Raw genomic sequence first — 27,560 nt, forward strand, 5'->3', positions numbered from 1 at the left:
TAGATATTTGTTTTATACATTCATATTAATCATTCAAGGCTCTTGATAGGAAGAATTCATTAACGAAAATATAAAGCCGATAACGAACTTGATACTCTATAGATAATTTGATAGAGTCGACAATGTTTAACAAATAAAGTGAAATTGCCCATAAGTACCACAATGATGACCACGTTGACAGAAAATCTCAACCGAAGAGGACCCTCAAATATTGAAATTACCTCCAAAATTCCAATGAAAATTTAAATTTAAAATTAAAAAATCACCAAATTCTAAATATTTAAAAGAAAAAATAAACCATCAAATATTTAAAACAAAATATCCATCCATCATCCGCAACAGTTTGTAGAGGTGGACAAATTTGAAAATAACTTTAGCTCATAAAGAGTAAATGTCTGGTCAAGAATATCACTAGAATTCATTATCAAATCATCTTTTGTCATTAAAAACGTGGCAGCGTCCTTTAACCAGTGGTTTCACCACTAAATGACACCATAGGAAAATGGTTATGACCTAGACCCTCTAACTATGTGCTTTTGTCGTCAAATTGCACCATTAAATTACGGTCATGGTTGGAGCACGCATGTTCCTCAACGAAATTAAATCCTTTAGTATTGAATCAATATGATATGACTGATAGGACACAAAGCAGTTTGTTAGCTACAGTGGATTTAAATGTCCTCTTAGGTGTTTATATGCACCATTGGACGAAGCAACCCATAGATGCCGAAAAGGATCCTTTTCTCAAGTTGGGTCGAATACGTCCTTTAACTATGAAGATCAAAGATCATGATGACTCGGGATGACGGAATCATTGGATCTCGATCGGGTCTATCATCATTCTTCCCACCATCCGCTTTAAGTGCAAAGTGGTAAATTTCTAATTTTAAAAATTAAAATTAAAATATATAAATCTTGCTACTATTATACGCCGGATACTACATATCTGCATGACGACTAGCCTTAATCAAAAGTTCTCTCTCGTTATCGAGAGGGGTAATTAACTATAGGAGTTTGCACCTATAGGAAACTGAACTCAGATCATAAAGTTCTTGCAAATGAGGGCAAAATATCTGGATAGTGTCTTATTTAAAAATCAACATGCCTTCTAAAAATTTTCCTCAAAACATAAACGTTAAAACTCTCCTCAACGACTTGATGAAAAGAAAGAAATGGGTCCATGGAGAGGCAGGACGCAAATTTTCGGTGCACACACGGTTTGAAAAACAAAACAGTAAGAAAACTATCCCAAATAAAATCTTAGGTTTGATTTTGGAGAGCTTTTTGATTGATTTTGTATTAGGAAAGATAGTCAAATAAAACATAATGCATGCTTGAATGACAATTTTTACACAACTTTTTTAAAATTTTATCTTTTAAAAACTATTTTTGAAAAATAAATTTAAAATTATGATTAAAAATGAGTTTTTAAAGCAAAAACAGAAAGAGTATAATACGTTCCAAATGAAACCTTAGATGTTGAGTCTTTGACATTCTAATGTGGAGATATTATTAGGTGTGGAGTGTGGACGGGGAGAACGGTCCGCACAAGCATTGAGTACCTAGCGATACCCGCATTCGGTACTGCTGGGTACCGCTAGGTATCCAACACTTGTGCGAACGGTGTGCACTCCACACCTAATAATTTTTCTTCTAATGTGGGGATATTATGAACATGTCCCAGCACTAGCATTGACCTCTTTTGATTTGAATTGGAGCGCTTCAGAGGTGGTCACTTGACACCATATAAAAAATTTTAAGAAAAATCTCAACAATACTAAACGTATTTCAAAGTTTTTAAAAATATTATTTAAATTTAGAATAAACCGAATAAAATATTAAAGTTTTCTATGCTTCAATTTTCATTTAAAATAGATTTCATTCATCATGTAATATATACATTTAGCTTATTTAAAAATATGATAATACTGAGAGTTTATATACAAATTCAATACTTCATATTGAGATCTTACCCATTAACAACAATTCATTGAGCTTTCTGAAGCAAGTTATGAACGTTGTAATCAACACTGAAACCCTTTAAAGATGTTCAAAAATGCTGTGAAGAAATGAGTTGAAGCATAGAAAGCTGATTTTTTACTGTTTTTTAAAATAGTTTTTTAGAAAAAAAATTTTTTGAACTAAAATTTTTTGTGTTGACCTCAATTTTCGTACGAGTACCGTCAAGTCTAATTTAAACTCGGGGCAACTCGAATCGAGTCGAATAAGAACCGACGAATTTTAATTAGCCTTGATCGATTCATTTTATTAGCGCCAAATTTAATAAAATTGGAGTCATAGATTTATTTAAACTTAATTTTGTTAATTCTATTGAGTTGAGACAAATTCAAAGTGAACTGAATCAATCAAATTGAGTCCAATTCAGGTTAAAAGCAGCTGACGCTTATGTATTTAAATTGAAGTGCAATGATCCTCTTTTCGTAATCATTATCGCGACTTCTCGGGCAGTTTTCTTCTGATTTGGCCGGCTACGGGAGATCTTTGTGAAGATCTTTGCGAAGTTCTGCCGAGAAATCTTATCGCTACGGAAGATCTTGAGAATGGTCACTTCAGTGTGCTGTTGGCGACTTTCCTCCTATTTGAGTAGCTGGCGAAAGCTCCGTCCCTCTCTCACCTCTCTGGTTCGCGCGACAGAGAAGGAGAGCCGAAACTTGCTCTTGGTTCGGACATACCCTCTGTCCCGTCTCCCTCTGTTCGCAATGTACCCGACGCAGCTTCTCCCTTTTTTTCCTTCTGGCTTGTGTGACCTAGCCGGAGCTCCACCGCCCCTTTCTTCTCTGGTCCGACCGAGCACCTAAGCAGAACCCAACGCCGACGCAAGTGCTTCCTCCGGTATTGGTTTGCTACAGATCGGACCCTCTTCGTGGCCTCTTTCACACGAGCAGTAGCCGAAACCTCCCTCTCCCTTTCTCCGTCTTTTCGCTGTTCGCAAGAGCCGACGCCAGCCTTCAACACTCCATTCGCAAGCTGCAGCGGCTGTAGGTGCCGATTCGACCCCCCTTGCCCTAGCCGAACCCTTCTCAGAAGCAGGTATACCTATTCCTCTTCTTCTTCTTCTTCTTTTTCCCCTTTTCCTTACCATTTCCTTTCGTTCCTCTCATATTGACGATGCCTTGTTTGTGGTGGATTTTGATTAACTCTAAGTGTATCTGTTTGCAAAGTTGTTCTAATTGAATGTGTGTTCATGGATTTGATGAGAATGTATGATGATTTAGTGAGAATATGAGGTTGTGAAACACCAACTTTCATGAGGTTGTGAACTGTCACTAAAAGGAATTTGTTTGTAAATGAGCTTTTTCATATAGAAGTCTTCTCCTATTAAATTATCAAAAGGTTTATTGACAAAAATCTGAGAATAAGTTTGGTTGTTTGTTGAGATGCGATGACCCGTAGATATTTTTTCTCATGAGCGTTTTTTTCTTTTTAGCATGTATAACATGGATTTGGCACTTGCGAGGTAGCATGATATTTTCTTGCTTAAAATCTCAAATATTAGTACTTTAAACTTTTGATATATCTTTATGGAGATGTGCAAATGAGATTTTCTTGTGGAAATACTTCAAATCGAATTTATTGTAGAAGCATTTGGATGGGGTTGTCTCATTCGGATTTGCTCAAATCAATAGAGGGAGGTGCTTAAAATGTGTATATCAAGCATGAAAGAAGAAACTTTTGTTGGAATACGATGGTGGTTATGTGTACATTGAATATGTAGATGGAAGCTTTGGATATTTGGTGAAGGTTAGTGTGCATTATTATATTTAGTTTCATTAGATGATTTGGTTACTTGACATATCTCAATGAAATTGGAAAACTCTCATATGTTTTATGATCCATTTGCAAGTTTGATTTGATTCAATACAAAGTTATATGTTTTCCTTGTCGGAATAATTCTCGTTGAGCTTAAAAGGGGATTATGAGCTTCTTCGAATAAAGTTTATATAGAATCAACTCAATACTGTATTGTGGCGTTAAATTATTTCCCTTGAACTTTGAAAGGAATAGAAATGCTTGAAAATTTATTTCCCTTTTTATGAAACTATTGAGTGAAACATTGTCTTGAGATATAAGGAGAATCAATTGACATCAAATATACTTTCTTATGAGTATTGAGTTGCAATATTTCTTACAAGGTTATTAAATTAGTTTCAAAGAGGGTGAAATAAATCTAACGGCTTCGGTTAGCAGCAAAAATAATAATCAATTGTAAACTAAAAATAAATTCTTAAAATTAATTTTAAAATATTAATACTTAAATTGAAACTAAAATTACCCTTCGACCTTGAACAAATTACCCTTCGACCTTTAACAAATTACATTACAAATAACTTGAATAAATTATCCTATATAGAACATATCCAAAATCATACAGCTTACTACATACATGTAGATCTGTCTGTTAGGACACAACTTCTAGCTTTAGGTTAGTCCGGTGTTTTTTTTTTCTATTTCTATGATATAACGATTTGTATGTGAAAGATGTGCAGGTTGCTTTGTTGTTTGTGTTAGCTTTCTGTGATGCTTTTTTTGATGTTATTATTTTTTTATGTGATGTGATGAGTGATAGATTATCCATAAGTTATGAGCGATTTTGATACTTACGATATTTTCTGCACGTAATCATGCTCATACAATGTTAAAAATGGGGGTTACAAATAAATAAATTAAATATAATTGTTATAGGTGTTTCAGTTGTTTAGCCCTCAAATAAATAAGAACATGAACAAGTGCGACTGGTAACTGTTTAGGATAATCCTGGAGAAGAGTTTATATATTTTTTGTAATTATGATATAATTTTATTCAAAGTATAAAGTTGTGAAAATTGAAATATATAGCATTTTTAAATATAAGGGATCCAAAGAGAATCGAAAGTCTCTTATAGGGAATTTTTTTTCATTTGGATATCTTTCTAGAAGACGTACTACGAGGAAGTTAAAGAAATGAGATCAATTGAGAAGCCATAAGACAAAGATCAAGATGAAAATGCCTTATTTTTTTTAAGATTTGTGTCTTTCTATTGGATTAAAATTTAGGTTGCTGTCCGTGGAGCCTAGTCACTATTTTTTTTTTTACATACCATGGGTTGTATATTATATGACTTTGCCATGAACTGTTGGATACTTTTTGTTCTGGTTGATGTTTTATTTTGATGATGCATTTATTTTATTTGCGCAGTAGAAATGATATGGGTTTTATAGGTTTCTTTCTTACATGCCCATGTGTCTGAATTTTGTTAGGTTTTATAAGAATAATATTTTTTTTACTCATAATTAAAATTAAAATTTTAAGATCTAAATAACATTGAAAGATCGCACGACATAGGGAATAAGCCAGAGGTCGTCCGGGGTAGCATGCATATTATTGCATCTTCTTTTTTCTTGTTTAAACACTTTTATGCTCGTGAGTAGAGTTCAGATAATCCGACTTATGAGGATGGGTGTTGAACCTGGGAACCTTAGTCTTATAAAAACTTAACCACAAACCCAGCTTTCATGTAGACTGGACAACATGGATTTTATATAATTAGGTTACTTAGCTGGCTTTCTTTTTCAGGCAAGATATAAGTGTAAATTGCATTAGTTAGGTCCTTGATGTTAGCAATGTGTGTTTAGTATTACACTTATAGATTTAGGATCAAAGGCTAGTGATATTGGTATACCATTGTATTCTTTATCTATGGGTAAACTCTCAATATTTTGGAGCCAATAAATCCCACCCATCCGCGTCACATGGATGGTGTCGCCTCCAGTTTTTTTTCGTGCATGCTTGAAGTGTAATGTCTTTTTCTTCTATTTTCTCTTCTCCAAACTGGTCGATTGGTGATTTGAACCGCGTATGTTGATTAGCCTATTTGAGAATATCTTTCTTTGGATTAGAAGAGCTTAGATTTTTTCTTATGTGTTAAGCCCTTTGAGAGAATATTGTAGCATCCTTAATCGAGAGTTTTCTTAAGTCGAGTCTTAAGATGTAATTAACCACGAGGGCTTATGTTAATGAAAAATTGATTCCCTCATTAAATAAATAACATTTGAGCTGATGCATTGAATGAGGGAAATTCGTGACTTTGATCAGATCATTTATATTATTATCCATCAAGGTGTATATGTTAAAGCCGTTATCTTTCATGATTAAGTATATATTTCATCTCATCTTCTCTTTCATTGGTTTGTTTGCGTAGAGTGTAATGGTCTACGACTGTTTGTCCTATGGGATAGTGCGGTCGTATTATTTGCATTATCTTCCCCGTTAAGCAGAATCATTTCAAAGACTCATATTTTGTACAAAAAAGCTTTTTTAAAAAATAAATAGGAAGCTGTCCAAAACAAAACTTTAGTTGTATTAAAAGCCAGCAAGCTCTAGCCATCCTCAAGTCCAGTCATCGACATCTATGCCGTGAGCTACTGCTCTCCTCCATCCGTCGCTTCCAATTGTATCAAGCCATAATCGATAGCATGGTGACAGATGGTAAATAAAGGTGTATTTTGATTTTTATTTTGATATTTTGAATTATGTATTGTAAATAGTAAAGTTTAAATATTGAATTTGTAAATTCTAATATTTTGAGTCCTATCTGTGTATATACCCAAAATAATTTTCTCCTACTCATAAACTCCTTAAAATTTTTTCTTACAAGATTATACAAAAGTAGTTATTATCTTCAGGATTTAGCATTTTCTTGATTAAAATAAATATCTGGCCACAAATTAGGTGTTCTTCCAATTGATAGCTTCATCAGCGCTTAGATGAAGCATTCATTACAAAACTCACTATTGCTATGTGGTTCATCTATGCTTAAGATTTTATTTGAGATAGTTTTCTTGCTGTTTCTCAAAGCAGTTTTTAGCACAAAATCTTGATTTTTTTACTAGAAATCTGCTTTAAACAACAGTAAAAAGGCTGTCCCAAATGAAGGTTTTGTTTTGGACAACTTTTTTATTGCTTTTTTAAGCTGCTTAGTAAAAACTTTTTTGCTTTTATAACAAAAAGCTTTTTTAAAAAGCAGGAAGAAAGCCGTCCATAGTATTTATTGTATTGTAAATAGTAAAATTTAAATATTGAATATGTAAATTCTAATATTTTTAGTCCTAATATGTGTACATCCCCAAAAAAATTTCACCTACTCATAAACTCCTTAAAATTTCCCCTACAAGATTATACCAGAGCAGTTACTTCAGGATTTAGCATTTTTTTGATTAAAATAAATCTTTGGCCATAAATTAGGTGATTTTCGAATTGATAGCTTCATCAGCACTTAGATCAAGCATTCATTAAACTCACTATTGCTGTGTGGTTCATCTATGATTAAGGTTTCGTTTGGGATAGTTTTCTTACTGTTTCTCAAAGCAGTTTTTTAGCACAATTTTAATTTTTATACTAGAAATTTGCTTTAAGAAGCAGTAAAAAAGCTGTCCTAAATGATGGTTTTGTATGGGACAATTTTTTTATTGCTTCTTAAAACTGCTTAGTAAAAAAGTTTTAGTTTTATAATGGAAAGTTTTTTTAAAAAGCAGGAAGAACGCCGCCCCAAACGAAGCGGAAGTCTAAGTTATAAGAATAATAGCCTTTAAAATATAAAATAATAATATGAATATGATTATGAGAAATTCGAAGTAAACATTTCCTTATAGGCTTATAACTTTCTGCTTATGTGAATATATCATACTTGTGTTGAAGCTATATTGCGTGTATAAAATATAATAATTTATATATATGTAAAAAATAATTCTATTTTATATATGCAATATAGCATCAACACAAATATGATATATTCACATAAGCATAAAGATATATATATATAAGTTAACTAGTATTTTTATGAAATAAAAAAATATCAAGCAAATGTTTTTGCAAATGATGATTTGATTTCAAGGGATTGTTTGGTTTGAGATAAAAAGGGCGTAAATTATTTCAAATGCATGAGTTTTGAAAATATTAGTGTTTGATTTGGAGTAAAAAAATGCGGAGCAAAATTTGAGGGATTTGTGATTCACACTTTTGTTCAAAATATTTGCAAAAATTATTAGATTTAACATATTTTGAAATCCATTGCAAATAACTTGTCATTGTTGTTGTTATCACTTGTAGCATGCCACTACCCCTACAATCGCTACTGTTGGTTTCTTCTTGTCACTTTACTACACTTCATTCATTTTACTCGAAGCATAAAAAAACTGCATTTATTTTACACTAATTCAAATAATTTAAAACATTTTTAATAGATTATATTACTTTTATATTGATTTTATTTTACTATGCATTTATTTTTCAACAAAATGAATATATGCTAAATTAATAATTGATTTCTGAAAAGTTAAATAGGAACATTTTGTTTGGGACAACTTTTAATTACTTTTTTTTACTGTTTTTAAGAAATTTTCAAACTAAAAAAGTTGCTTTAAAAAGCAGTAAAAATTTATCCTAAACAAAGTCGAAATATTTGAAAAAAAAATACTACTCTTGAAAAAAAATGGTTTTGCATGAATTTTGTACAAAAGATTAAGCATGATTAAAAATGTAATTTGTAGATTAAGCATCAATTTCTAAAAATTTAAAACTAGGTATAATCACCCATTTAAATGGGTGATTTTGTGTCCTAAGCTAAATCGCCCGTTAAACAGGCGATTTAGCCTTGAGTATAAATTAAAAAAAATTAAATTCATATTAATAAATATTAAATGTGTGATTTAGTTCATATAGTCTAACTCGCCTATTAAACAGGCGATTTCTCCTTGCCCTAAATTATTTTAAAAAATTAATTTTAGATTGGTTAGGCTACGTGACCTAATTAATGTAATTTATTGAAAATTAGAAATTATGCAGTGATAAAATAATCCAGTTTAATTTATGGAGTGTATCTTTGGAGATGTTTTTAAAAAAATATTCAAACCTAGTGTTATGTTTTTTGAACATTTGTATGTACTAATTGTGGATATTGAATTTATCTCTTCAAAATAGGTCTCGGGAAGTAAATGGCATCTTGTCAGCCCTTATTTTTTACGGATGCGGTATCATGAGATGAGACGCCGCAGAGATAGAGGTCATTCACACCGCCAGATATTGAATGTAGCCATCTTGACATTGAACATGTAATTTTATATTGTGATTGGTCCTCGTGGTTCGACAATTTCATTATGGATTTTTATAAAGAGCGGATAAACGAAGTATTACCTAACGATAAGCCTAGAGAGTTCTTTAATGTTGACAACTGGCAAGACATTCAGTATGAGTTCAAGTTCTATTAAAAATGGTGTCCAACTCAGACACAACTACAATCACTTTTACATATGTTGATTAGGAAATATGAAAGTTATGCCCTCCTCTAAATGTTATGTACCCAAACATATTTAATTTTTTTATCACCGTTTTTTTTTTAATTTTTTTTTAATTATTTTTTATTTTTTTATTTTTTTATAACCGTGTTTTTCTTGTTTAGCAGGAAGCGTGTCTAAGTGTTTTTCTTTGTTATATAATCGGTTACTTGTGCATCTACATTAAAAAATATTTATATGTTGGATGTGTACTTCTTACTTGTATATTTTGTGTTGTGAATTTAAATGTGATATAAAAAAGCATGGTTACAAAATATTAGAAATGATATTTCTTTATTAGATTAAAACATGAACATGACTTTTCTTTAAATTTTATAAGTTAATAAAATCTTAAAGTTTAAATAGTCTGTATTATGAAATCATACATACTACTAAATAAACATGTGTTGTCTCATCAGTTTGTCTTGTAAAATCAGCTTTTGTAATGTAATGTCACTATGTATTGTCACATCATTTTGAGCGTTCAAATCATGTCTTATCAGATTAAGTTGTGTTGACAACAGATTATAATTAATATAATCTGCTTTAATGCTCCTATAAATTGAACACATCATCCATCCTTCTAAGCAAATGATTATGGAGGGTAGCACTTGATTGGGGGAAAGAATGTATAGGACACCCAAAATCCCTTCTAAGCAAATGATTATGGAGGGCAGAACTTGATTGAGGGAATGTTTAGCACATTTCACTGATGAGGGGTTAAAAGAAATGTCAAGAGCAAATGACATTTATCATTGTTGTATACATTTTTTGTCAGATATGGAAGATTGCTTATTATGGCATGCACAAGTTGAAGCTATGAATCTTTCCGATGAGAAGGATGGCTTCGGTTTGAATGAAGTGGGTTGGAAATTTATGCAAAAGAGTTTTCAGAAATTGGGGGAACATCTAGCGCCTATTAAATTAAGGTTTTGAAGGATAGATACTCTAAAATAGGATGCCGTGAAGATGGGTCCTTTCATGTGACTATGGAAAACCCGACGTCTGATATAGCTCTCTGCATCCTTTACAAGAAATGACATCCTGCAGCTGATGCATTTCTCGTTGAAACATATAACAACTTGATTGCTTTTCCTGGTAAAAAGAAAAAAAAGGAGTTTTTAAGTGCTTCGAACTGATAATGTGTCCAAATTTGGTTCAAGAACAAATTCAATTGCTGCCCTACTCAAACCCATTCAAGCTCGCATGCGAATGGTGGTGAACAATAAATGAAGGCATGCTTATCAATTATTTAACTGCCTTATGTGTCTTAGTTTACTAATTTTCAAGTGTTGTTTGAGTGTGGTGTGTTCGTGCGTAATGTGTTATTTTGCTAAATTTAATGTTGTACTTAATGTCTATTTATGTTGTTGAGTTGGAATTTTCATGTTAGATTGAGTGTACTTCTTAAGGAGATTTAATGATCATTTATATTTTTTGATGGATATGACTATGTTTTAGATTATTTCATTATTTATCTTATAAATTTAATTTTATTTAAATTAACATTTAGTAGGGGAAGTGGATACTACATTAGCTAGCAGAAAGGAAAGCGAACTTATATTTATTGATCACTAGATATATCAAAATCAGTAAAAGCCCAACGTTTTTAAAACCGGACCGGACCGGCCGGTTCAACCGGTTGAACCGGGAACCGGTTCGTCGGACGGTCCGGTCTTCCCCTTTAAATCGGGATGCATTTCAACCGGCAAAAAACCGGGTCCAATGCCGGTTGAACTGCTAAACCGGCGAACTGGAATCCGTTAAAAGAACCGTCCGGTTCCGAAAATTCCTAATCAGAGCCGTTTATCTCAAATCCAACAGCCGAAATTGGATTTTAGTCTCATTAAGCAGGAGTCGAAACTCGAAACCCTTATTTCACTGATTTCATTCGCTGGAGGCTGATTTCGTTCGCTGCTCGCAATCCCTACGGAACCAACGAAGAAGACGACGGAGGCTTCACGCTAGGAGAGCTGAACGGCGGCATTTTCGTTTGCAAGTGAGTCGAAACACCTTAAGGGCATGCTTTCCGTTTTCGTCTCTCTTTTTGGTCGGACAATGGTGTTGCCGTGCCGAGACCTAAGAGCAGCTTTCCTTTTTGCCTTTTTGGTCCGACAATGGTGTTGTCGAGTTGCTGGTCGTGCTGTTTGTATTTTTTTTTTTATGTATGGTTCATTCGCCTTTGCCGCAACCGAGACCAAGAGCGACGACGGATTTTCGGATTTTGTTCAGTTTTAAGCCCTAACCGACATTTAAGCCCTACCCGGGATTGCATATTTGCATTAATGTGTCAATTATCATATTATTGTAAATGTTATTGAGCTTCACTGAATATTTGCATTCATGTATGAGATATCAATTATCATTGAAGCCCTTCACTGACATATACATATTTTCGGATTTTGTTCAGTTTTAATCCAGATTTGTTCGGTCAATTGATTGTTTGGAACCTCGAGGTGAATTTCTGTCATTTTATGCGCTAAGTGCTGACATTTTGGAGGTAAATTTTCTTTTTATCTATGCTTTGATTAGTCTATGTCTATGCTTAAAACTGAACATTGCTTGGAATCACATTCTGTTGTTTAAAACTATGCTTTAAATCCATATTAGTCTATGCTTCAAAATGTCATAACATTGCTGGTGAATGTCTATGCTTTAAATCTAGATTAGTCTATGCTTAAAACTTAACAGAATGCTTAAAACTGAACAAACTCTATGTCTATGTCTATGCTTGTTAGTCTATGCTTTTGATTAGTCTATGCTTTGATTTGTCTATGCTATTGTATGGTGAATTTATGTTAGATGTATATTTATTAACTTTGATTAGTCTATATATGCTTTTGTTGCTTCATGTGGAACATATTTCAATATGAGTATTGACTATTATTGAGTAGTATATTTTATTTTAGAATGGAGCCACCAACAAGTTCTTCGCATAGTGTGCGTGAAAAGATTGACATTGCTTGGAATCATTGTACTGAAAGTAAAAGCCCAGATGGAAAAAAATAATATAGATGTATACATTGTGGGATTATATATAAAGGTGGAGGCATTAACAGAATAAAACAACATTTAGCTGGAATTAGAGGTAACATAGCTTCATGCAAAAAAGTCCCACATGATGTTCGTCATCAGATGCAAGCAAATCTAAAAGAAATAGGAAACAAAAAACAACAAGCCCAGGAGGAGTTAGAGCAGAGCACAACTGTGTTTGTGGATGAGCATATGGATGAAGAAAGGGGCTCTTCGTCACTTCCCAAGTCACAATCATCTGATGCCCACCATGAAAGTACTAATAGAGGGAAGAGAAAAGTAGATGAAATAGAAAATTATTTTGCACCAAGAACTAAAGGAGGTTCTCAACCATCATTGAAGAGTGTAATGGCATCCAAAGAAGCAATACATCGTGCTGATTTGGCAGTTGCTAGGTGGTTTTTTGACAGTTGTATCTCTCTTAATGCCATAAACTCTGCCTTTGCACAAAAGGCAATTGATGCTATAGATGCAATTGGGTCTGGGTATAAGTTGCCATCATACTATAAATTGAGGGTTAATCTTCTAAGAGATTGTAAAGAGGAATGTCAGTTGTTGATTGATTCATATAGAAGATCATGGACTGAAATAGGTTGCACACTCATGGCAGATGGTTGGACAGATAACAGGAATAGAACTTTGATTAATTTCCTTGTGTACAGTCCAAGGGGTGTAGCCTTCTTAAAATCTGTGGATGCTTCTGATATTACAAAGGATCACCAAGACTTTATGTTTATTATTTTGTGAAGTTGTTGAATGGGTAGGATCACAGAATGTTGTGCAACTTGTAACTGATAATGCTGCAAATTATAAGAAGGCAGGGGAACTACTACATGAAAGATTTAACAGTATATATTGGTCTCCTTGCTTTGCTCACTGCTTGAATCTTATTCTTAAAGATATTGGAAACATGTCTCATATTCAGGAACTTGCAAAAAGAGCATCAAAGGTTACAGTATTTGTTTACAATCATGTTTTTATTTTAGCTTGGCTTAGAAAGAGAGATGGATGGAAGGAAATTATCAGGCCCGGAGCTACTAGATTTGCTACAACTTTTATAACTTTGAGAAGCATATATGATCACAAAATCCACTTACAGGCTTTCATAACAAACAAAGTGTTCTTTGAATCAAAGATATCAAAAACAGTGAAAGGGAAAGAAGTATCATCTATCATTTTGGATAATAAATTTTGGAATGATTGTTTGCTAGTTTCTAAATTATCTGGCTCTTTAATTCGATTACTGAGAATTATGGATTCTGATGAGAAACCATCTTTGGGATTTCTTTATGATGGCATGTATAGAGCAAGGAAAGCCATTAAGGGCATGTTTAAAAATTCTAAAAGGATGTACAAACCTTACACAACTATTATAAAGACGAGATGGGATAGGCAACTAAGACAAGGCATACATTGTGCAGCTTACTTTCTTAATCCACATTTTCAATATGATAAAGAGAATTTTTGCATGAAATCTGAAGTGCTGCAAGGTTTAGTTGAACTGATTGGAAATAAAGATATATGCCCTAAATCAACAACAACAATGAATGAGGTTAGACTTTTTCGTGATAATTTAGAGAGTTTTGGCAAGCCAATTGCACTATCAATGGCCAAATAAATGCAGCCAGGTAAGTGAAGCTAATATTTTAGTATACATTTCTTCTTTAATGCATATCAAATAAATAATACTTAACTTTTTGTAGATGAATGGTGGAAAATGTTCGGATCTAGTGCACCAAATTTGCAGAAATTGGCTGTTAGAATTCTAAGTCAAACCTCTTCATCTTCTGGATGTGAAAGAAATTGGAGTGTATTTGAACAAATTCATACCAAGAGACGGAATCATCTAGAGCATCAAAGGCTTAACGATCTTGTATTTGTTCGTTACAACCTTAATTTGAGGCATAGGTATCATTGTATTTAAATATTTCTATATATAAGCATGAATAATTTTTTTATTTATGATGTTTTATATTAATTTTATAGATTTCAAACAAAAAAAAGAAACTACGATCCTTTGGATTATACAAGCATAGAGATGGTGGATTTTTGGGTGCTTGATGAAGAACCAATTTCAGAGCTTGTTATGGAGAATTTAGAGAATGAAATATATGATGAAGATGTCATTCCTGTTGCCGAAAAGGTTAATACTAGTTGTACTAAAGAACCTCAAAGTAAGTACAAAGTTAGTTTAAGTTATATCATTTGAAAGTGATGTTTAATATATATATTATTTTGTATTTCTAATATGCAGATGATGATGTCCTTGATGATGTTGAAAATGACAATGAAATAATTGAGAATGATAATATTGGTGCTTTTGGAGGGGAGTGTTTTGATGAACAAGGATTTAGGGATATCACTTTTGATGCTTCAAATCTAGGAGATGACTTTTAAATTTATATGCATATTTATGTTTACACATTAAAGTTTGACACTTTGACTTGATATGAAATTATGAACATTTTGTTTGATGCCAAAAGTTGACGTCTGATATAGCTCACTGCATCCTTTACAAGAAATGACATCCCGTAGCTGATGCACTTCTCGTTGAAACAACTTGATTTCTCTTCCTGGTAAAAAGAAAAAAAAAGGAGTTTTTAAGTGCTTCGGACTGGCAATGTGTCCAAATTTGGTTCAAGAACAAATTCAATTGCTGCCATACTCAAACCCATTCAAGCTCGCATGCGAATGGTGGTGAACAATAAATGAAGGCATGCTTATCAATTATTTAACTGCCTTATGTATCTTAGTTTACTAATTTTCAAGTGTTGTTTGAGTGTGGTGTGTTCGTGCGTAATGTGTTATTTTGCTAAATTTAATGTTGTACTTAATGTCTATTTATGTTGTTGAGTTGGTATTTTCGTGTTAGAGTGAGTGTACTTCTTAAGGGGATTTAATGATCTTTTATATTTTTTGATGGATATGACTTTGTTTTAGATTATTTTATTATTTGTCTAGTAAATTTAAATTTATTTAAATTAACATTTAATACGGGAAGTGGATACTACATTAGCTAGCAGAAAGAAAAGCGAACTTATATTTATTGATCACTAGATATATTAAAATCAGTAAAAGTCTACATAATATATAATAAAAAGTAAAATATAACATCAACTAATGTCTCCTATGTCCTCTGTGGGGTAAAGCATAACTGTATGGTGTGTAATGCTGTGGTGGACGTACAAGCCTATCATGTAACACATGCTGCTCGACCCAGATGATGCTTTGTTGCTCTGCCCCAACTGTGCTTGCTGATGTACTGTCTTGAACATACTCATATGCGTACGAGCCTGGTGTAGACTTCTGAGTCGGCTGAGTAAAAAATGCCTGAGAAAGTCCCAAATCATCATACGATGATGGTCCTACACTGTAGATTGAGGATCTACTATCATTGGAGTGAAGGTGCCACATGGATACCCTGCGTATCCATGCTCTGAGTTATGGTAACCTCTCTACGCAGATCCACTGTCATCTTAGCAATTCTCTTAATAATATTTTCGGCATTAATGTAGTCATCAGAACTCACCAAAGGTAGCACTGCCCTCTGTGTTCTGAAAAAATTATGCTGAAGGGAAAAAATTAAACTACTATAAGGATAAAATTCTTTCGTAATGAAATGTATAACATATTGATATTACTTACTAAAATCGCTCTGAAGGTGCTTTGGGGTAGTATGTTATCGGTGGTGTTGATGGTGACTTCAACATGTACAATGTCGCTCAGTAAGTGAACCATTGTAGGTATTTTGAATGAAGTGCTCAGTATCAGGTCTGGCAGTCATTCCTTCAATAACGTATGCTTGTTTATCCTCACACAATCTAATGTAAGGTAGGTGGTACACCTTCAAATCCGTATTAGCTTTATCAAGACCATGGGCTCCATATGTTGAACCTCCGTAGTAGGAACAAGCCCAAATTGTCGAACAACATTATCTGGCAGGTGCTACTCCACCCGAGTCCAACAAACAAGAGGCACACGAGCTAACCATATTGCTTTTCCTGATAAGCATATGTTAGCAACTTGAGAGTGAACTTATGTGATGTACGGCTCCCAAGTCACTTGCCAAACCATACAAATTTTTTTGTTAATTGAAATCGTTATAATTTAACCAATATAATTTCTATATTACTAATAACAATGCAAATCTGACTATCTAGCTCATCTCTAGAACTGTTGAGGCTACTTGCTAGGAGTTGTCTTATGAATTCTTGCTTTCACCTATATAAACAAATATAATTTAATCATTTCATTTTGTGCAACGAAAATTTATACGTAATGAAAATTTTAAGTCGATGGAATATATTATTTGTAGCCAATAGAAAGACCTTCCAAGATGACATGATGTGGGACATGAAGTTTAGGACGTCCAACATGAAGTCCCTCCTAACACCAAATATGAAGTAAATGAATACAACTTGCAATATTTGCCCTCTTTGGCTTGGTCGCCTCAACAAGTTCTCTGTACAAGTGGGTTGGTACTACTGCCCCTTAAAGAGTAAATGTTGAACAAATCCAAGTCCTCTAGCAAAGGTAAGAACCTTAAATGAATTTCACAACATGAGGTGTTTGGGAGTAGGTAAGTTCCCATCAAAAAGAGAATGTACGCATGAACATGCCGCCAAAAATCTAGTTCGGTCAAGTCCAAATATGAATCCCTATAAAAGATACAACGTAGTCATCTCAAAGGTAAGTAAGTCTGAGCTTGTGCATGTCCCATCATAAACTTTGAAGAGAATCGTGGGTTAAATAGATCATGATACACGACATATCGCTGAGGGTGTTGCCCTAGTAGATCATTATAATAATTAAACCAACTAACCCATCGTCTACCAGGGCCAATAACACTGTTACTAATCAATGTCGGCCCATCAATGTGAAGACTCAATATGAGAGCAACATCCTGTAATATAATACTAATCTCACATACAAGTAAGTGCAATGAGTTTATCTGTGGTGACCAGTGCTCAACCAATGTTGTAAGAAGATTGCGATCCATCATGATGTGTCACATCGGACTAACATAATCCAATCCTAAGATTTGAAGGCCTTCCATAAATCTCAAACAATTTATTGGTCACTTATGAACCATTAGAAGATGCGAAGCTGCTTCCAAAATTATTCCCTACATGTCACAAAGATTGAAAGGCATTACTAACATTAAATGAATGTACGATCCTTATAATAAATTACAATAAATTATACCTCATCTGGATGGGCCGCTCTGTGTGACCCATGCAGTGAGACAATGCTGGGATGTAGATCCATCATCATTGATTGTTGGTCTTCATCCCTCTGTGCTACATATTTTCTAGCTTTACGTTTTTGTCGAGCTGGTTGACTTTCTATCATAATAGTTGCAATTTCACATTAAAAATCCGTTTATTTCTAACATAAATGAGAGTAAAAAAACATTAAGATCAACATATTAAATAAATGTAATGTTAATAAAAGCACAATAAAAAAGAAAAATCATTAGTTTCGATAACTGATGCAAGCTTAGATTGACACAACTAAAATATTAAAATTGAAGTAATACTAAGCTTAGATTGACACAACTAAAATATTAAAATTGAAGTAATACTAAGCTTAGATTGACACAACTAAAATATTAAAATTGAAGTAATACTAAGCTTAGATTGACACAACTAAAATATTAATATGCTACGAATAGTCATGATGTGATATATGGATTTCATAATTACAAGATAGCAATTATCATAAATATGATGTTGTTATTTTATCTATAGTTGTCTTATAAATATTTATAAGTCAATAAAATGAAAAACCAAAAGGCAAAATCAATAACAATATAATTATTCATCATAAAGATTGTTTAGAACCAATTCATAATATAATAAATGGATTTGATTAATTTTATATTTACCAATTACTATATGTTCAAATAATATAAAAGTACTAATTTCATATTGAATGTATCAACCCAAATGATTACTCTAAAATATATTCACTTTCAAATCTATATAAACTTAGAAGTCTAATTTACCATTTAACCTAAACGCACTTGTTCTTTATAAAACAAACTAAATTTGTTGCACAATTACATCAAATGAACTAAATAAAACAATCGAGGAGAATAAACAAAAATTAAATAGCTTGGACAATAATACAAAATTTTTTTTTCCAACACCAAACATAAAGCAAACAACAATGCAATCTTACATTCTTACATAACTTGAACATCAACACTACAACTCATACGGAGATAAGTTTAAGATCAATACTTTCACGAATTATTTGCACAGTGTGTTGGGCAGGTTGCTCTATTGTGCCCATTTATTTGACAATAACTACATACCCTGCTACTTTGATGCCTTGGTTCATTCATTGTGTTTCTAGATTAAGAATCTTGGGCTTACCAGATCTCCTTCTAAAATTTGGAGGGCTCAAGGGGTACAGACCAGCTGTAGGATCATGAGTTGGCTAATATTCCTTATCTGGTATTGTGTTAAATTCATTTAAGTCATCTTGACTAATGAGTGAATAATATAAAATATAAAAAATCATAAGATATGAAGTGAAATCAAAATATCCCAATAATAAGACAACATGAAATATAGTTCAACTCAAAATTCTATCTTTCCCAAATCCCAGTATTCTTTTCATTAACATATAATTCCAATTTCTAAAAATAAATAGCAATGACATATCACATAAGAACTCATAAGTCATCAGCACTGTCATCACTAAGGGGTTCTTCATTTGAATCATCATTATGATGAACTACTCTCTCCCCTTCCTCCTCTCCTATAGAGTCCACAGTCAAGCATTTACTTTAAGATTTATATAAGTTTTAATATATATATAGCGTGAGGCGTAAGCCTCATGCCAGTGAGGCGAGGCGGGCCTCAACAAAGTTGAGGTGCAAGCCTCATAAAAAAACTCGAGGTGTAAGCATTGAGGCATTTTTTACTGGAATTGCGCAAAGGCGGGCTTCAAGGCAAGCCTCATATTGTGCAATTTTAAACAATGTATTGGAGTAATGAGAGCTTGTACTGATAATCTACGTGCTCTCTTTAATATGTCATTAAAGGCTTATGATGTGTTAGTTGTCATTACTCTGTATCAGAATCCACCATCAAATATCAATGTCGACTTTGAAACATCCCTTTCAACTAACTATTGATGATGTTCAGGCTTTATTCTTATTATATCTAACATGTACTGATTGAATATTTTTTGTATTATCGATATTACCTGATGTGTACATCTGCTGGCATATAAACTCCACATTAGATACTCCCATTTGTCGAACATCTTTCTTAAAGTTTTCATGCAAGTGTCTATGATAGTGATGTGCCTGGGAATGTCCCTACATCCATGTAGCAACCCAGCATGCTGATTAGATTTGATACCGAGATTACTTTTACTGGTAATAGAAGGGAGTAAATCATGAGTCATGATAATAAACCATATCCAAGAATTATTGCACTCTGACTCCACAATTCCAAAAGCTAAGGGAAAAAAGCCATTATTCGTATCAAGCCCAACATCTATGAGCTATGATGCACCGACACTCTGCTTAAAGAGGGTATGCAATGTCTGACACGTGTCAGACACATACACACGTCCGACACTGCATGTACACGTGTCCGACATGGCATTGGAGTGTTGCAATTAAAAAAATTAAAATTAAAACCAGACACGTGTGTCGGACACGCGTGTCCGATTATTAAAAAATAAAAAGCTAATGTACATGCTTGGCACCGTTAGGTATCGCTAGATACATGTTCGGTATCGCTAAGTACATGCTCGATACCGCTAGGTACATGCTCGGTACCGCTAGGTACATGCTAGGTGCCGCTAGGTACATGCTTGGTACCTCTAGATACATGCTCGGTATCACTCGGTACATGCTCGGTATTGCTCGGTACATGCTCGATATCGCATAGTATATTTTCATATAAACAACTTACGAACTTAAAAAAGAAGCAGAACATCAAAATTATTCTTACCCTAAAAATTTGTTCCGGGCGCGCTTCCATCAAAAACCCCCGCAGGGGAGCTGCCCCCGAAAACCCCAGCAGGAGTGCTGCCCCTTGACCCCGCGACCTGACCGGGCAGGTCGAACCCAGCTAGGGGGCAGCGCCCCCTTGGACCCCCGGCAGACCGGTATACTGTTGTATTCATGTTGTCTCATTATTGGGATAATTTTGATTTCACTTCATATCAATTTAACTTGATGTATTCTTATGTATGATTGGTTTGTTACAATCTTATCTAGATAAAAAACGATGAATAATCAAGATATAAATGAAATTATAATTTCTATGTTGAAGGATATATATTTTGTACTAAATATCTTTATGTTATAAGTTAAACAAGTTATCATAACATTGATTTATTATTGCTTGTCATTTTTAATATGATGTCACCTTAATTTATATATATTATATTAAAAATTATTATGCCATGTCCACGCCGCACATGTGTACTATATTTTTAAAAAAAGTTGTCCCGTGTCCGTGTCGTGTCGTGTCGGTGCATCATAGGCTATGAGTAATGTTCCCCTATATTTATCCAATAGGAAAGTCGCATCTAGGATGAGGATGGGCTGACAAAACCTCCAACCAGTGATAGATGGGCCGAAAGACCAAAATAACCTTTGAAATATATGTGAACTAGATGATTGAATTTTATACACAGTTGCTGACATAGTTTGAACAATACCTTCCATGAAAAAATTCAGTGATCGGTAAAACGCTTTCTAACTGCTAAACACTGCCTTAATAGTCTTTTGATGTGCATCCCATGCTTTCATGTATGAAATTTTTACGTTAAACTTTGCCTCATGCCTTCCAATTATTTCTCTAAGTTTAATAACCATTTGTTTTCTTATAGTGGGAATAATAAAGAAGCTAATGAATTGTGAATTACATTGCCTGTGACCTGCTTGAAGAATAGATTTCGTGCACATATGTGGACCTTTTATGGTATATATCTTTCATACCCCACCCAATCGCTTGCTTAGGCTAGCATGTAAACGCTAAGGACACTTTACCGGCACTTTATTATGTTGTATATAAGCAACTGTGAATTTTTATTTGTTTAAAGCCACAACAAATTGAACATTATTTGTAATGGACAAACCGACAAATTGTAGTTCAGATTTTCGGCGGAAACACATATGCTCTACCAATTCATTTGGAATGATAAATTCATCATCTGTAATACTAAAAACATTACTACTATCAGGTGCAACCTCCGCAATTCACTGATGTGTAGTCTTGGGAATCTCAACATATTCATTATTAGATGTCATGTCCTCTTCTATATTTATAGTCCTTATACAATAGTCATGAATAATATTATTGGTATTTAGCTGAACACTAAGATTCGTAATAGCAGGATCATGAAGGATATTATTAAACTCTCATACTCTTTATTATCGTAAACCACTGCTTATTGTCTCATACTCTTTATTATTGATAGTAGGAGCAGATAATCTAATATCATTGACTTTAAAAACAAAAATAGGCTGGGATTATGTAGAAGGATCGGGGGCAATTCCTTTTGGTAGGAGATTGGTGTGGATCTGCATTGATACTTATGTAATATTAGATAACGATGAATAATAATTTACTTTAAAAATTAATAATTTTCTTCACAACTATCATACCCAAGTGTGCATTTGACATTGCTAAGGCCATCTTAGCAGCATCATGCATCTTATATATATGATTGAGTACGACTGAATCACAAATTTGCATTAACATATATTCATTTAAATTAATATCATTAGGAGTTTCCTCAACCTCCATATATAGAATTAGAACTTTAGAAGCAGCCAATGATAATGCAAATTCACAACATTCATCATCCTCAACCTTAGAGGTCATGAATTGGTTACCCACTAGTAAACGACCCACAATGGTCGCCGCGAACTTTGAGGGATCAAATTTCAACGCCCTAAGAACCCTATCCTTTAACTGCTTCAAATTCGATTTGAATGGAACTTGTAGGGGCCGATATTTACCACCAATATATGTCGGCAAAAAATTATCATATGAGGATAACTTTTCGTCATATAATAACATAAGAGATGGTAGTTGTGTACTCATTTTGAATACATACATTTATAATAAATTTGAAATGATATATTTATTTCATCTAGACAATCGTCAACTTCGTAACATTCCACACTATGTTCTAATAATAATATTTCACTATGCTAATATTATCATTAACTCCTTAAATATAAATGTTATAAATTGTAATATTAATGTTTCTTTATAATTCCATAAAAAAGTAAACAAAAATGTCCACTATTCTCTCAATAAAAAATTTGGAATTATTTTTATTAAGTTATATTTATTAACAATATTAGAAATTATGTGATATCTATTAAAAACTAGGAATAATTATTATACAAATAAAGAATGATTTAATTATCGACATATGTTTTGACAAAAATAATGAATAATTATATTAGAAATTCATCACCAAGCAAAACTATTACCCAATTTTAGCTCAATGACTCTCTAACAATTAAAAAAATAATTAAATAATTTAAGTATTGTCAAAAAATAACTTTTTTTTTAAACACCAAAGTGCCTTAATTCAAATAGTATACTCATTGGTTTCTAAAACTTGAACATTTAGCCCTTTCCAACTCATAATAAGCTTAAATTTTCTTTTTAATTGGATATCGAAAATATTAACATAAATCTTATATTTGAACATTTCCCCATTTTGCATAAAAAAGCATCAACAAACTTAAAAAATGCATAATTCTCATGAAGACTTAGCTTTTTGCATGATTTGTCCTTAGATTTCTAAGAAAACACATATAATATAGGCCTCACCCGTCAAAATCGCCCGTCAAACGAATGATTTTGATCTATTTAATAAATTACCCATTAGTCGGACAATTTAGCCATATTTTCTTATCACCGTTTAAATGGACGAGTATGCCTAGTTTTAAATTTTTAAAAATAGATGCTACTAATTACATTTCTAATCATACTTGGCATTAAAAATTCCTCAAGTTCAGCAACTAGAAGATCGATTTTCCTCTTTTATGTGTTGATCTCTTCCCTGTTTTTTTTGTTTTTTTTTTCTACATCAACTTTTGCATACTTTTCTGTCGATTTGTGATTGTTCTTGTTATTTGTTATATAAAAGTTGCTTCAAGTATTCAATTTTCTTGTGAACTGGGGTATTGAGGTTTGAGGTGTCTGTGTTATGCTTAGATTGCTGTAATTTCGTAGGTGATATCGGATTTATAGGATTTGAAAAGTTACTGCAGGTCGAAGGACTGCTTGGAGGGGATTTGTAGGTATATTTTCATTTAGCTGTTCTTGAGATCGGTTCTTCTATTTCTTATGGGCTGTCTTTGTACTCCTCTTCTTATAAATTGATCAGAGATTTAGGATCCAGGTTTGAAGAGTTAGTGCAGGAGTGAGTGCTGGTTGGAGACACCTTCATTTTATTTTCCTTTAGATTGTTAACCCTGTTTCATAGTCATTGAAGTTTTAAGCCGCATCACTGTTTTCCTTTGCGTTGATAATAGATTCAGGATTTATGTTTCAAGAGTTAGTAATATCTAGTTTCCTAGGTTGGTAACCTTAAATTTCTTTCTTTCTTTCTTTTTTTTCCTTACTTGGGGTGTCCCAGGTGGTCAGGGGAAAATTTTGTAGATTTACTGTAATGATTAGTTTATTTATTGATACGTAGGGCACAGGATTGCTCATAAAATAAATAAAGTTTTTTGAGTACAGGAATCATGTTTGGACGTTCTCCAAGGAAGATTAACAATACCAGGTACTATGAGGTCCTTGGGGTCACAAAGAATGCAAGTCTGGATGAATTGAAGAAGGCATACATGAATACTGCCATAAAAAACCACCCACACTATGGTGGTGACCCTGAAAAGGTTGCTGTTTTACTCGTTTACTCGTTCTTGTTTCCTTTGTTGATGCTAAAGTGAAACATTGGGATTTCATGGGTTTAGTTTTATATAAACGTCTGTTAGTTTGTTTTGAATGAGTCTAATTTAATTAGAAGCTGTTTTCCTGACTGCTAATGATTGTAATTAATAGTTCAAGGAGTTGGCTCAGGCCTATGAATTTTGCTCAGTGATCCTTGAGAAGAGGGATATCTCATGATCAGTATGGCGAAAGATCTCTTAAAGAGGGAATGGGAGTGGTGCTGGTGCTCACAATCCTTTGATATATTTGAACAGTTTTTCGGTGGTGGTGTTTTTGGTGGTAAGGAGCAATGTCTTTTGAATGAATAATTTATGTTAGTTTGGAGTCTTTTTTATTATGAAAGACTTGTGACGCATGATTAAAAGAGATGGTGTATCTGTAAGGTTCTGGGTTTGAGCTACATTATTTGGTGATTTAAGTTTAATGCTATTATATTATATATATATATATATATATATATATATATATATATATTTTTTTTTGTTTTTTTTCAGGTGGGGGCTCAGGAGGGCGTAGGCAGAAGCGTGGAGAGGATGTTGTTCATACCCTCAAGGTTTCTTTGGAGGACCTTTATTATGGAACATTTAAGAAGCTTTCACTTTCAAGAAATAGGCTGTGTCCAAAATGTAGTGGGTATTACTTCTATCCAATTATACAAATGAGTGAAAATATTGTAGTGAGGTTGAAAGAAGTTTATTATGATGCACAATTCTTATTTAAATTTCTTTTGGTTTTGCGATTCTTTGCAAGAGGTTGTACTCTAGTGTATGCTTTTTGTTGATGATATTCTTCTTGTTGACAAGACTAGAGAGGGAGTTGAAGGTTGGAATTATGGAGGTCAACCTTAGAGTCTAAATGTTTTCGTTTGAGTAGATCTCAAATCGAATAGATTGAGTGTAATTTTAGTAGTAATAGATCTAGCGGGGGAATTGTGATTTTAGGGGATTAAGTCACTATTAATAGTACGCGTTTTAGATATCTTGGGTCTATCATTCAAAGTGATAGTGAAATAGATAAGGATATTATTCGTAGAATTCAATTTGGATGGTTGAAGTGGAGGAATGCATCGGGCTTGTTATGTGAGAGAAAAATCTCCGTCAAACTTGAGGGAAAATTCTATAAGATGGTGGTGAGACTTGCAATGCTTTATGGTGCATAATGTTGGCTATTAAAAGAGAAACATAATATTAAGTGTTGTGGAGATGAGGATGCTCAAGTGTATGAGTGGCTTTACTTCTAGAGGCATGATACAAGATGAGCATATACGTGAAAGGTTGAAGTAGCTTTAGTGGAAGATAAGATTAGAGAGAGTAATCTTAAATGGTTTGGTCACATAAAAAGATGGCTTTTTGATGATCCAGTTAGAAGAGTAGATGTAGTAGATTTGACTTATGTTAAGAAAGGTAGATGTAGATCTAAAAAGACTTGGTTATAAAATATTAGAAATGATATTTTTTTATTAGATTTAAATGAGAATTTGACTTTTAACAGGGTACAATGGAAAAAATGATTCATGTAGCTGACCCCATGATGTTGTTGTTGTTGCGATTTACTTTTAGAATATTGGGTAATATGTGATAACATTAAAAAATTATTATACATTATAATGTCAATAAATGACTCGACACAAGAACTTGACTCAAAATTTGGGTATGAGTTGACCGATTATTATTCGGGTTAGGTTTGGGTTTGAATTTTTGACTTGATATTATTTAAGTCAACTTTATGTTAACCCGATTACTCAAAGTCAACTTAAAATTGACCCGATTACTATTGAGGTTTTGGTTTTGAATAGCTAGCAACACATTGTTAAAATAGACATATTATTAGGTTAAATAGGTTATATTTGGATTAAGTGGGTTGTGTTAATTCAAAAAATTGCACGAATCATATAATAAATAGGTTAGATAATTTGAGCTAGGTCAGTTTCTAGTCAAAGATTTCGACCCATGTAATAGAAGGCTTGGGGCCGAGTCAAGTAGATTTTGGTTGGGCCAACTTCAAGCTAAACTTGAATCCATCCAACTTACCGACTCGAATTTGCATCCATACTATACTTTATTTTCTCTTGAAATTTTATTTTTTCTAGCATTTTTTATAAGGCTTTAGCCTTGCCCTCCTCTTTGTAAATGTGTTTTTGTGCCCATATTATGCCATTGAGATTGGATTGTTATATATAGTTCTTAAAATCCTTTATAGCTAGAGCTGTCTGGGCATTAGGTTAGATTGATTGTGGATGCCATGATAATCTCACTAGATATGCACTATTTTTTATAGTTGAGATTACTATGGAAGTTTGTCTTCATGTTGAATCATTTGAGTGGTTGATTAAGAATATTGAATGCTATATGGAGTTTCTATGTCTATGACTGAAACAAAAATTACAATATCTAGCTGGCTTTGTGTTTACATTATGATTACGTGGTGTCTCTAACATCTTTGATAAATACTTGTGATAAATATGATGAGGACATCGTCAGCAATTTCGACACATGTACCATTATGAGACGCCGTAGATCGACGGCTACGATCATGAGCTGTATTTTTATCATTTTATGTAGTAGTTTATTTTATTTTTATGTTTTTCCTCTTTTGCCCTTGTGTGTATTTAGTCGCTATTGTAGCCAAGGGGCATTTTAGTCTTTTTGTTTTCTTTGTCATTTGGAGGCCTATATATGGCCCTTTTCTTATGTAATAGTTAGTTTTTATATAAATGAAAAGAATGACATTTCATGTTCTCTTTGTGAGTGCAAACCTCCACGATCTCTTAGTGAGTTCGTAGGAGAAGCTAGATCTCTTTGTGAGTTCTAGGTTTTTTCTTGTTTCTATATTTTTCTTTATTTCTCGAGATCTCGTCATCGTCACGAAGGTTTGGGTTGAAGCAATTGTGGAAGATTGGAATTCGTTCTTCGAATCCCTAGAAAATTTCAATTTTTCCTCCCTTTGCTTTTGCCGCCACCTATTCCAAGCAGCCCAAAGCCACCAACCAGCAACTCAGCCACCCGCCGGCCAGCAGCCAGCCACCCGCCGGCCAGCCCAACAGCCCCATCCCGCCGCCTACCCCTCTTGGAGTTTTGAATTTGAAATTCAAAGCTCTCATGAAACATTAATTGTTTCCTAAATTGTTTTCCTAAATCATGCCCTCAATTTAATTGGATTTTAAATTTCGAATTCGAAATTCGAAATTCGAAATCAATCTAATTGAATGCCTTTAATTTAGGAATCTTTTCCCATTTAAAACTCAAG

General features: G+C 33.3%; 1 protein-coding gene and 1 pseudogene across 1 annotated transcript; both read left to right on the plus strand.

Moving 5' to 3' along the window:
• The first annotated feature begins 2,442 nt into the window (after window positions 1-2,442).
• Window positions 2,443-27,560, plus strand: part of LOC110111172 — a 39,456-nt pseudogene continuing 14,338 nt past the window's right edge.
• LOC114581129 lies at window positions 12,466-14,760 on the plus strand. Its single transcript, XM_028700551.1, has 6 exons — window positions 12,466-12,976; window positions 13,128-13,915; window positions 13,988-13,991; window positions 14,067-14,271; window positions 14,368-14,537; window positions 14,618-14,760. Exons 1-6 carry the CDS (start codon window positions 12,466-12,468, stop codon window positions 14,758-14,760), a joined length of 1,821 nt encoding a protein of 606 aa, XP_028556384.1.

Source organism: Dendrobium catenatum, unplaced genomic scaffold (genome assembly GCF_001605985.2).
Source record: "Dendrobium catenatum unplaced genomic scaffold, ASM160598v2 fragScaff_scaffold_1557, whole genome shotgun sequence".
In the NCBI taxonomy this organism is placed as follows: Eukaryota; Viridiplantae; Streptophyta; class Magnoliopsida; order Asparagales; family Orchidaceae; genus Dendrobium; species Dendrobium catenatum.

Excerpts from the sequence above, each read along its gene's own strand:
- LOC114581129 (XM_028700551.1), top strand. The coding sequence starts at position 12,466 with ATGCAAGCAAATCTAAAAGAAATAGGAAACAAAAAACAACAAGCCCAG. Across the intron at positions 14,272-14,367 it reads AACCTTAATTTGAGGCATAG|AAACTACGATCCTTTGGATT; the intron begins GTATCATTGTAT and ends AACAAAAAAAAG. Across the intron at positions 14,538-14,617 it reads TTGTACTAAAGAACCTCAAA|ATGATGATGTCCTTGATGAT; the intron begins GTAAGTACAAAG and ends TCTAATATGCAG.